This window comes from Halyomorpha halys, unplaced genomic scaffold (assembly GCF_000696795.3).
Source record: "Halyomorpha halys isolate HHAL.00 unplaced genomic scaffold, Hhal_1.1 Scaffold1075.1, whole genome shotgun sequence".
In the NCBI taxonomy this organism is placed as follows: domain Eukaryota; kingdom Metazoa; phylum Arthropoda; class Insecta; order Hemiptera; family Pentatomidae; genus Halyomorpha; species Halyomorpha halys.
The window spans coordinates 73994-86083 of NW_027115455.1; the positions used below are offsets into that span (position 1 = coordinate 73994).

Consider the following 12090-nt stretch of genomic DNA (forward strand, 5'->3'; position numbering starts at 1 on the left):
TTAGTCAGTTAGTCAATGTACTGTAATGAGTTTTATCCGAAGGATATCTGGTTCTGTGCCACCTCGCTCTTGCTTGGTGTTTTTCTGTTAATAAGGTTGGAATATGATGAGGTAAGTTGTTTTCCTGAAAAATTTGTATGTTCATTTGTGAAGTATTGTTGGTGATAGTAATTCTTATCGGTCTTGTGACTTTTTCGATGGCGGAGTCAATCTCTTGTTTTGTTTTTAATGGAATTTTTATGTATAGTACATTTTCTGGATCAAACTGAAAAATTTTCCAGTTCACCTCGGTCCTGTAACCAGTGAAGGGATTGGGACATTTTTTAAGGGATGTAGGCCTATAAATAGGATTTTTAGGAGAGAGGATGGATTAGCCATTGGAAGTTATTACTCGGGAAAAAGTCCTACCACGAGTATTGGACTTTTCTGCATCCCCACTGTTGATCTTTAGCGTTGTAATCTCCAGCAATAAATCACAGACCAAAGGACCGGAATTAGGAGTCAAGATGGCTATAGGAATGGGAATTACCTGGAGGACAGTATACTATTTAAATTATTTTAACGTAACAGCTGAAAGTGTTAAGTTAAACGAACCACCCAATGGTGGTACTTTGAACATTAATTAGCTGGTCTCGTGGCCATCTTCTTTTCAGGCGCCTCGGAGGATTGTCAGGAATGGAAGAGGATGCAAGATTAGAAACTAGGGGGTTTGAGTAATTATTATAATTTAATTTTGAAATTCCTACAGTAATTTATGTTTTCATTCACTCATAATTCGTATATTTCAGTGGCCATATAAAAGCATTAGCTTCATTCCTTTATCATTATTATTTTAAAAATTGGATAAGAAATCAGATGCATGATTACTGAATGGGATTTTGCTGGTTAAGGATTTTATAGAAATACTCAGGATGCTCTAACTTTTCAACTTTCTTGCACTTTAGCTCCCACCATCCCATCTTGTCCCAATCAACAAGAAAAATGACATGTGTAAGACGACCCTCATTGACAATGAAATTTTACAAATTGAAAAAAAAAAATGTTTTAGTTTTATTTTCTGGCAGATTTTGATTGTCGGCAACTTTAATTCTTGTTGTAAGTTTTATTCTGATGACAAATTTTCTTTTCTGCAACCTTCTTTGATGATGATTAATTTTATATTTACCTGAAGATAGTATAACAACTACAATTGTATTAAAAATTTTGTCTAAAACAATAGGCAAAGAAAAAGAAAAAAATAGTAATCTTTTCAAGGAAAATTTGGATGATTTCTTTTATCTATCTCATACAGTAGCTTTTGTACCAATGAAAAATTAAGAGGATTATTAGAATTCCTTTTAATGACAAAAAGGAAGACTGAGTACATAATTGGTGTAAATAAAAACTACAACACAAGATAAGAAAGAACAGTAAAGCACACAGCTTTAGAAGCTGCTAGCAAAACAGAAAACTTATGAAGGAATGGAATAATCCAGAAAGTTACATAGCAGTTTTTTACTTTTCATTTCTCTAGTTTTTGATTGATAAAAAATCACTTATAAAAATTGGATTTACATATTGATGGCTACTTCAAAAGGTTTTTTGGTGTGATGCTTGTATTCCTGAAAATAAATCAAACTTCTTTTCAATGTTATGAAAAAATTCTTTTTTTGGCTTCAAGTGAAAATAGGCGAGGGAGGTGGTTAGGTGGCTTAAAGTTGAAAAAAAGTACGATGGTAGATATCAGACATGATTTTTCCAGGATAGAGTTTGGTAAAAGTTCTTTACAATAGATATTCTTCACCTAAAGAAATCAATTTTTCACATCTATAGCCAACTGAGGCTCATGAAAATTGTACCTTTAGTATAGATTTATCCATCATTGCTGGGTCCAATATGCAGTACCATACTACTACCTATGATTCACAGATCTTTCCACGAATGCTGGGTTCAGTATATGGTAATAATAATATTTCAGGGATTGATCCTTTTGGAATAATATACAGACGTCAAAATTAGGCTTTAGAACCTTAGAGTAAAATACAAAATAAAAATGAAATTATAAATGTCATAAAATATAATAAAATAAAGAATTTGAAAAGATAAAAGTGAACAACAATAATTAACAGAATATATAAAAGTAGATTAGAACAAATAAAATAAAACCATACATCATATCATAAAACATAAGATGACTAATAAATAGAAAAAAAAATTATAAAAAGGAAAAAGGGGACCCACCCCAAAGGTAAATCATAAAAAGCAATTAATTAACTGTTTTAATTTTGCTTTGAGATCCCCATAAACCACACAGAAATAATCAAAGTGTTTTATAGCCTAGTGAGATTCAAAGGTGATCTTGACTACAAACTTCAACCAGCAAGCGTGAGCCCGTTCAGACAGAGTATCAGGTCCTACATAATGCATACTACTATTGTTATCCATTTCATAATAAATAATTAAAACATGTCACTAAGAACACAGTGAAAACATAATACGCAACTATGAAATAATAACCTGATTTTAAACTAGCTAACCTTACAGGACAGTTTGCCATTGCTATCAATGTCCAAGGATAATATAAAAGTAACAGTTAAAAAACAAAATAATATTTACAGTTTTAATGATGCTTTGTTCCTTGTGATTTATTTTTTTACCTCATTTGAAATGTATGCATCAATTAAAAAAATACATACATTTTGCATTTTAGAGGAAAGGTATTTGCTAAGATCCAACCAAAAGTCACTTTATCATTCAGAAATTTTATTATTTAAAAAATTTTAATCTGTTAATAAATATTTTTTAGTTAGATTTAATTAGTACACCATTTATAATTTTTTTTTTCAAACTTGCGACCATAGTTAACTCACATTGTTTATTAAATTTATTTTCAGAATTATCGTCTTGATTTTAACTATTGGTCAAATCGATGGGGTGGAAATGCTGCTACTATAGTGCCAGATGATTCGAGTTTTGTTTGGGGTGCAGTGTGGGAAATTGATAATTCAAATTCTACTGATCTAGATAGGTAAAGAGTTCCATGAATAATTCAAAATTACCAATCTTGCTTACATTCATTTTGGATTGTGAGGCCATAGCTTCATTATTTATATGCTTTCGAATCCAATCTGTGATGATTTTACTTTTTGTTAGTTGAAAAGAATATGACAAATTATCAACTTCTGAAATTTTTTTTTTTTTAAGGTTACCGAGTATTCGAAACTTTTATTGCCTCTGTGGAATTTTTACTTAATCTTCTCTATATATTGGTATTTTTTACTATTTCTTCTCTACTACTGTACTTAATGATCACTATCAGGTGGACTTATACTTGAGTTTCTTACCATCCCTGGTCCAGAGAGACCTCTAATCAATCCATTTTTGAACCATCTGTGAGATTTGGCTCCTTCCATCCTATTCATAATTCTTCAACCTGTTGCTATAACTAATCCTTCCGAAACAATTTTCTTTGGATTAAACAATTCCACTAGCTTTTGATTTTTAAGACATCTGGCATCTCTGTTCTAGTTCCGCCTGAGAAAACAATTTTTTGAAAGTTCGACAATCATCTTTCTGATTATATGTTCCTGTGGATCATCCCTCTGAAGTTTACATTTTTCAGTGGTTGTTTCAGTAAATGAAGTGAAAATAGTTCAAGTTTAAGCAGTATTTAGATGGCTGTTTCCCTTGCTATTGTTCAGTTTAATTTTTTTGTTTTTCCTTATAATGGATAATTTCCCAGATATGTTGAATTTTTTCGGTTATCCTAATATTGGTAATCAGTTTCTCAGAAAGTGATTTTTCTTGAAAGTTTCTTAAGAATATTATATCTTCTTAAGAATACTGTCTGACCTTGGATCATCTGACATTAACACTGATGTTATCTAAATTTATTGTAATCAAAATATCAATCTGGGCCATTTCCATCTTTATAGGGGTTCATCAGCTCTTCGAAATGTTTTTCTCCTAACATTTATTCTCTGATCGAAGATCATTCTTCCATTAATATGATTTATCAGTTAATAAAAGGGTTGCAATTGTTATCATGAATAATATGAATTTGAAAAGCCTTAAAGAAAATCTGGTTCAATAAAAGATAATATTAAGCTCCTTCTTTCTCCTTTTACCTCTAAATTAAGTGAATCTGATTTCTTTATTATTTAGAGTACTATTTATGGAGAACCCATAATTTATTTACCACAGAGTGCGCTGTAGTATCATTTTGTGCTATACAAATTAATGGTAATTATAGGTTATGCTAATTTAAAAGAAATAATTAAAGAGTTAATTTTTTTTTATATAGAATGGTCCAAATGTAGTTAGATAAACAAAATTCAATTTTTAGGATTTTTGCTTGCTAAACTATAGTTTGTAATACCTCAGGTTCGTAAAACTTTATTTAATCTTATTTTAGTTAGCCATTTAAGATTCTTAAAATTATTGTTCAACTTGGTAGTAGTTTTGTGAAAGTTGAAAGGTGTATTAGGAGGCAGTTTGCCCTTGTTTTCCTATTTATTAAAATAATTAATTGTATCTTCTGTTGATTTATCATTAACATCGCATTAATTTTTATTTTTCACATACCCTAAAACATATTATTGATATAAATATACTTTTTCTTTTCAATTAAATAAAATAATTCCTTCAAACCACTCAAATGTGCTATTAATTCTCTACATTTAAATACTAAACTAATGGTGGTGGTTATCTGTAATATAAAAAGTATGTTTATACATAATATGATGTAATATATTTTTATTTTTGTTTAATTATGTGATTATTTTTTAATTTTTAATAGACAGGAAGGGACATTTAATGGAGTCTATAAGGCAATTGAGGTTCATGTCGAAAACCGAGAAGGAATGCTATTTAAGTGCCGTTCATATCAACTCTGCAATTTACCTCAGTATTCTCCATCATTACCAGTGACAAGATATCCTTCTAAAGTATATTTAAACACAATTTTAGAAGGTGCTATTGAAAGTAAATTGCCCGAAGAATGGGTTCAGTTCTTAAAATCTATACCGCATAATGGCTTTGAAGGCCCAGTGAATTATCAATCAGATGATTAAGTCTATTGTGAAAAATTATATTAAGCTAATTTACAATGCTTGTTCAACGACTCCTTCTGAAGGACATATGATAAGTTCTGAAATAACTTGTATTATAGTTAAATCAGGTTATAATACTTGCTTCACCACTTAATGATCAACATTTCTTTTATCTCTCAACTATGTTTTGGCATTGCAAGCAATCTTCAAGATGAAGATGAGTTGCAATGCCAAAATGTAGTTGAATGGTGGAATAAGTGTTGATCATTTTAGTGGTGAAGTATTAAAACCTGATTTAATTTTAATACTATTCCTTTACCTAAAACACCATTACACCATGTATTATAATTTAAATATGAATTAGTTCAGTACTTATGAATATGTTTTCCTGTATTGGTAAAATATAATGAATGTACTATAATAACTATTAAGTTAAGTTCAATTACCAACTTGAGTAAAAACATGAATTAGAAGTATAACTTTCAGTAAAACTGAAATTGTTAAGAGAGTTATGCAGCAGGAAATCAAAAACACACACACACAAAAAAAAAATGTGTGCCTATTCTTATTGAGTAAGGAAGAAATGATAAATCATACTTGTATTTAAAAATCTAAAACAAAAAAGGAATGTATAATTATGACTACCATCAATTTACACCTAACTGCTAAGTTTGAATGTTTAATGTACCAATTAAATTTCGTTATAGTATTTGAATCAATATTAAATTTATTACTTTAGTAATAACTCTGAATATATAAAACTATTTTTTCAGTCTCTGTTAATCATCCTCTCTGATCCCTCCCTCTGATAAGTCTAAAATAGTGGTGGGCAAATAGTGGCCAGCAGTCTCCATACGGCCCTAAATTATTTCAGGGCTGCCAAGAAAGTCAGAAAAATCTGCTTTCCAAAAAAACAAAAAAAAAACAAAGGATTTTCCTCCCCTGAGCAACTGAATTTTTTTCTTATATTTTCAACTAGGGTGTCTACATCAATACTTATCCACAGTGCTTTTCCTGTTAATCTGGTCAATTTCAATTTAGTCTTTGAATTTGAACAGTAAATAAATAAATTTCGAACTTCAGTAAAAAAATTAACTTTCAGGAAAAACAAAGAATATAGTGTGTTTAATGAAGACTAAAAAATATTTCTGTAGTAATGTAGGGAATAAAACAATATGTTTATTGTCTTCATTATTTAATTTATGTCTAAGGGTTTTTGCGTTATTTTTCTCTTTTTAAGGAAAATAACCTCAGTATTTCCTTCTTCTTTATTTAATTACAGGGTGACGTTTCTGACACCTGACCTTCTGGGTCCAATCTCAAATTATCCTTTGTTCTATGTCTTCCATATTTACAAAGAGGGACAAGTAGATAAAAATTTAGTTATAGAAATAATAAATGACAGTTTAAAAAAAAATCAAGACTAATCTCTAAATGGGAAGATATGTAACATTGGATAATTTAATATAGGACCAGATGATTGATAGAAGTTCAAAACATTGCCTAATAATTAAATAAAGAAGTAATGAGGGTTTTCCTTGAAAAGAGAAATAGAATGCAATATGTTAATTGGGTCATGAAAAAATCGTATTTAAGAAATGTACAATGAAAATACACCGCAAAACAAAACAGAGAATTCTGCTGTAATTTTTTCAGGGGAAAAACAAAATAAATCAGAAGTGTTTGTGAAAAGGCTAAAGAAGCAATAAACATAGTTAACAAAGCAATCACACTATAGAACTTTCATGGTTGCTTACAACTTAGGACCGTTTGTTGAGGGAGTTAAGTAATTAACTTAGCAATCTTACAAGTGTAATTGTGCTGGTTCAATCCTTCTGGGGGAGGGGGTGACCTTTATTTCATGGCGGCCCATATAGAACAAAAATTTGACTTTCCACTCTGGTTAAAATAGGTTGTAGATGCCTAGGTTGCTGTATATATCCCTGATTTAAGAAATGACCAGATAGGGGGTAAAAAAAGAGAAAAAAAAGAGGTTGCTTATAACTTTGCTTAACTTAACACAGTAACACCAGCAAAGGATAGAGTGAGCTCTAAGATCAATTAGAATAAATATAGATGCTCTTTGACAAACAATAACTTTCAGGCTGTGATAAAAATCTCAACAAGCAATCACAGACTTGGTATAAAAAAATTGATAAGCATTATAGAGTATGTTAGTCTAATGAAATTGATTCTAAAATGGAATCTTCTTATAGGTCTACATAATATGAAATAATGAAAATTGAATGAAACTACCAATATTTTATTTAATTTATAGTTATTGATTTTTTATGGCACAATTCCAGTTCCACGGATTGATTGCGATCCAAAACCATTGCCCACCTCTGGTCTAAAATAAACTGTTACACTGAAACTTTTATTTGTAAAAAGAAAATGTTAGTTCTCACAGAAAGAGAGTAGAGTACTCTGACCACTTACGTTATCTTAACTTTTCAATACCTATAACTCTAGAATGTGTATATTTTTGTTTTATCTGACTTAGGGAATTCTATATTCTCAAAATTTTCTCAATTTGTTTCACCTTGTTTATCTTGAAGAATAAAGTAGTAATTATGTTTACATTTTGCAGTAAATAACTATGCTCATTAGAGGAGTGTTGCCTTTATTTAATTACATGAAGTTTCTACTTGAGACATTCTCTAAATTATTATTAAATTATCAAACTTTTAACTCAAAACTTAAAATCAAGTGTTTCCATTTTTAAAATTTATATTACCTTTATGCAATGTTTCTTAATCAATTTCTGACCCAGGCAAACACTTTTTATCATAGTTATTATGATATTGATATAAAAAAATAAATCTTATTCTAAAGAGTGACATATATGATGAATAGGGAGTGATTAAATGAAATAGAGCACTTTGTTAGTGTATTAATTGTAATTGAAAATATTTATTTAGCAGTAGTCAGTCATAACGTTTTGGTCTTACAATTTTCAACATAAAAATATGTCATAAACCTATAACAAAGAACTTATACTTGAAAATATTTCATATATAGGTGAAAGTAATACTTGAAACATCATCATTTTGTCAGTATTATCACATCTATTATGACAATAAAACCCAACATAGAATATTATGTCAAATGACATAAAAAAATATTTTCTTAAAAATGTTATATAATCATAAATTGCTTAATTAGGATCTAAATGAACTAATTATAGCTTAGTACTAATTTATTTAGATGGGAAAAACACTCCCGTAATTTCAGCTTTTTTTATTGTAACTACAATAAATATGAAGTACAAGTATAAACTGTATAAAAAAATACAATAAGTAAATAAAAGGAATGTTTCAAACACTTGATAATCTTGGGAAGGAACCACCCAATGGTGGTACTTTGAACATTAATTAGAAGGTCCCGTGGCCATCTTCTTTTCAAATGCCTCGGAAGATTATCAGGGATAGCAAAGGATGAGAGATTAATAACTAATTGGTTAGGATGGGTAAGGAGTTTGTAATTAAAGGCTGCACATCCATTTCAAGCTAAATCTGCGGCGAAAGAGATGTTAAGGTATTTGTGGACAAGTTTATTAGTGACATAATAAGGAGCATCAAGGATTTTGGATTGTAAAGGTTGGATACGGGAAGAATTAGATGGTTTGGTTGAGACCCAGAGCTCAATTCCATATCTCCAGACTGGTCTGATTATCATAGTATATAATAATTTTTGTAGTAAATGGGAATTTTAGAGCGTTTGCCAAGTAGGTATTGTAGTAATTGAAATCTACGCAATGAAATCTAAGCAGTTTATTGTCATTTCAGTCTTGTATGGGGATTCCTAGTAGGTTTCTTGTCAAGATGGAGTTGTAAGTAGCGAATCTGTTCAACTGGCGTTAGTGGTAAATTTTAAAAAAGATAGTAAAAGACAAGAGGGTAGAGGTTTACTTACTATGGAGAGTAAAGGTGATCTAGTGTGACTTATTTTGATTCTCCAGTTTTGACACCATTCTTCAATGGATGTTATTAGGGTCTGTAGAGTTTGTGATGCAGACGTAGGATCATTGTTTAGACAGTACACAGGTGTTGTCAGCGTATGTTATTAGGACTGTATTAGGGTGGGTAGAGACATCAGCTGTATTAACCGTATAGAGAATGGGACCTAAGATACTACCTTGAGGAACACTGGAGGGACTGAGAAAAGAGAGATAAGTAGGCTAGGTAATGATTTACTTTAAAGGTTCTATTAGGGAGGTAAGAGCAGATTAAAAGGAAATATGTAGGGGGAAGGAATTGACGGAGTTTATAGAGCAGTCTTGGATGCAAGACTCGATCAAAAGCTTGTTCAACGCCGAGGAATACATACTGCAATACATTCTGTGCTCCAATGTGGAAGATATGACATCAACCAACCACACGATGACATGTCAGGAATAACATGATATGAATCAAGGATTGGAAAGAGGCATTTTAATAAGAGTTTTTCTAGGATTTTTCCCTTAATGGAAAGGAGAGAAACATTTTTATTATAGACATTTTCCAAAAGACAGGGAAATAGGTGGATCGAAAGGCAGTATTATAGATATAGGTAAGGAATAGGATAACTTTACGAGGGACCTGGTTCAGCATATCGGATGTGATAACATCATGGCCAGGAGTTTTTTTGGAAGGTAATTGATGGATGATGTTTATTTTTTCTGAGGGGTGAAAGGCTTTAGGGGGAAGGGTCATTTGCAGTGGAATTGTTATCTCTGCTTCAACATGTTCAAAATGAGTTGGTTTAAAGATATTAGGGTGAGGGTTACGAATTTTGAAGAGGTATTCGCTGGATATTTGAGTTTTTTCTTCATCTGATCGTGTCCAAGTCTTATTTTCAATGAATAGTGGATGGTTAAAGGATTTGTATTTTAGTAGTTGTCCATAATGATTTGTCTGTGGTATTTAGTTTTTATGTTAAATTATGGAACTTTTGAATTCTGTATTTCCTAATTTCTGTTTTTAGTCAGTTAGTCAATGTACTGTAATGAGTTTTATCCGAAGGATATCTGGTTCTGTGCCACCTCGCTCTTGCTTGGTGTTTTTCTGTTAATAAGGTTGGAATATGATGAGGTAAGTTGTTTTCCTGAAAAATTTGTATGTTCATTTGTGAAGTATTGTTGGTGATAGTAATTCTTATCGGTCTTGTGACTTTTTCGATGGCGGAGTCAATCTCTTGTTTTGTTTTTAATGGAATTTTTATGTATAGTACATTTTCTGGATCAAACTGAAAAATTTTCCAGTTCACCTCGGTCCTGTAACCAGTGAAGGGATTGGGACATTTTTTAAGGGATGTAGGCCTATAAATAGGATTTTTAGGAGAGAGGATGGATTAGCCATTGGAAGTTATTACTCGGGAAAAAGTCCTACCACGAGTATTGGACTTTTCTGCATCCCCACTGTTGATCTTTAGCGTTGTAATCTCCAGCAATAAATCACAGACCAAAGGACCGGAATTAGGAGTCAAGATGGCTATAGGAATGGGAATTACCTGGAGGACAGTATACTATTTAAATTATTTTAACGTAACAGCTGAAAGTGTTAAGTTAAACGGGCGAGAGGATAAGCTGACAGATGTTGATTGAATAGTATCAGACATAGTGGAAGGAATAAGGGAGTGAGAAAGATTTATGTATAAGGATACAAGAACCTGCATGGGATATGTTGTTTGGGGTGATCTGTTCTGTATATAACATGTAGAAGTAAGAATGCTTTGTAAAATAGATTTCAGTCAGCAGAGCTATGTTAATGAAATGTTCATGGAGGAATATGTCAAGTTTGTCTCAGTGGCTAATGTAGTCCATTTGCATAAAAGTATATTTGGGGTGACAGAACTGCACAGAAGTCCAGAACTGGGGTGACAGAAGTCCACAATCATTGGTGTGAGATTTCTGGATGGTAGTTCGTTATAAGATGTGTTAGAGGAAAAGAAGTTTACTGGTTTGAAGTCATAGTGTTGAATGTCAGGTGTGGATAAAAAATTGAAGAGGAAAGGATTCAAAGTAGTTGTTAAGATTTTTTGGCAGTTTGGAGAAAACTGAGGTTATTGGATTCTGGTAGGGAAAATTTAGCGCTGTAATTTGAGTATGATGCTTAGAATAGGTCCGGATAGATGTGGAGAGATTTAGATTATCGATTTGCAGATTATGTTCCATTACAGTGTTCTTTGAAAAATGTATTATCTGCTGTCTGGTGAGTATGGAAAAATTCATGCCTTGCTGCTTCCTTTCTTTTTGTCATTTACTTTATTTTAAAGGTGGACAAGGTTAAATAATTCCATAATCCGATTAATGCTAAATATAAAATTATCTTATTCTGAAACTATTTTTTACAACAAAATTTCAAAAAGAACAAAGCAATGTTAAAAAACAACAACATATGCCCAATTAAAGGAATAAGTATAAAACATAGATAGTGCTTTTTTTAAAAATTTATTAAAACATTGTTTTTGTTTTAGAGTACAGTTACTCATTTCTGTATAATTATGACATAGGATCAATTAGATACATTATATTTATAATATTAATGCATATTATCTATATTAATATCTTTTTCATTAAGTAAGCTTGTGCATAGGCCTTCTTATCCAGCAATACTTAAACTAAAAGCGATGTTAACACATATAATCTGATTGCTTTAATGTTTTAAATATTTGTACTAAATGGTTGGTAATATGTAATGGCCAAAAATCCTACAGTAGTAAGGTAGTACTGTGAGTGGAGGTGAAATATATTTTTAAATTAAAATAACTTTCAATGTTTCTAGGGAGACCAGTGAGACAAAAGTAATAATGACACCACTAAAAATGTATAAATAATTATTTCTCTTTAATAATTGAATAATTAGACACTTCCCTCTATGCACAAATTTATTTATATTTAGTTTGAATGTTGATTAATTGAAAATTCCAACTACTAGGAACAAATTTGACTTCTATAAGTCAGAAATATTTACTGTAATAAAAAAAAAAAAATCTAATGGAAAGACATGGTTTATTGACTTTATATTATTTTGGAATGATATGGCAGTTTATTGAGCAAAACATTGACAAGCAGGAGAAT

At 30.9% G+C, this 12090-nt stretch overlaps 1 protein-coding gene across 2 annotated transcripts in view; it reads left to right on the forward strand.

The window, feature by feature from the left end:
- LOC106688197 (gamma-glutamylcyclotransferase) overlaps positions 1 to 5802 on the forward strand; it is a 16627-nt gene extending 10825 nt beyond the window's left edge. For both annotated transcript variants that reach the window (XM_067052486.1, XM_067052487.1), the window contains 2 exons: positions 2874 to 3007; positions 4778 to 5802. In XM_067052486.1, coding sequence (XP_066908587.1) covers positions 2874 to 3007; positions 4778 to 5051 — 408 coding nt within the window. In that variant the 3' untranslated portion in view covers positions 5052 to 5802. The remainder of the gene's footprint in view (positions 1 to 2873; positions 3008 to 4777) is intronic.
- Positions 5803 to 12090: the final 6288 nt, after the last annotated feature.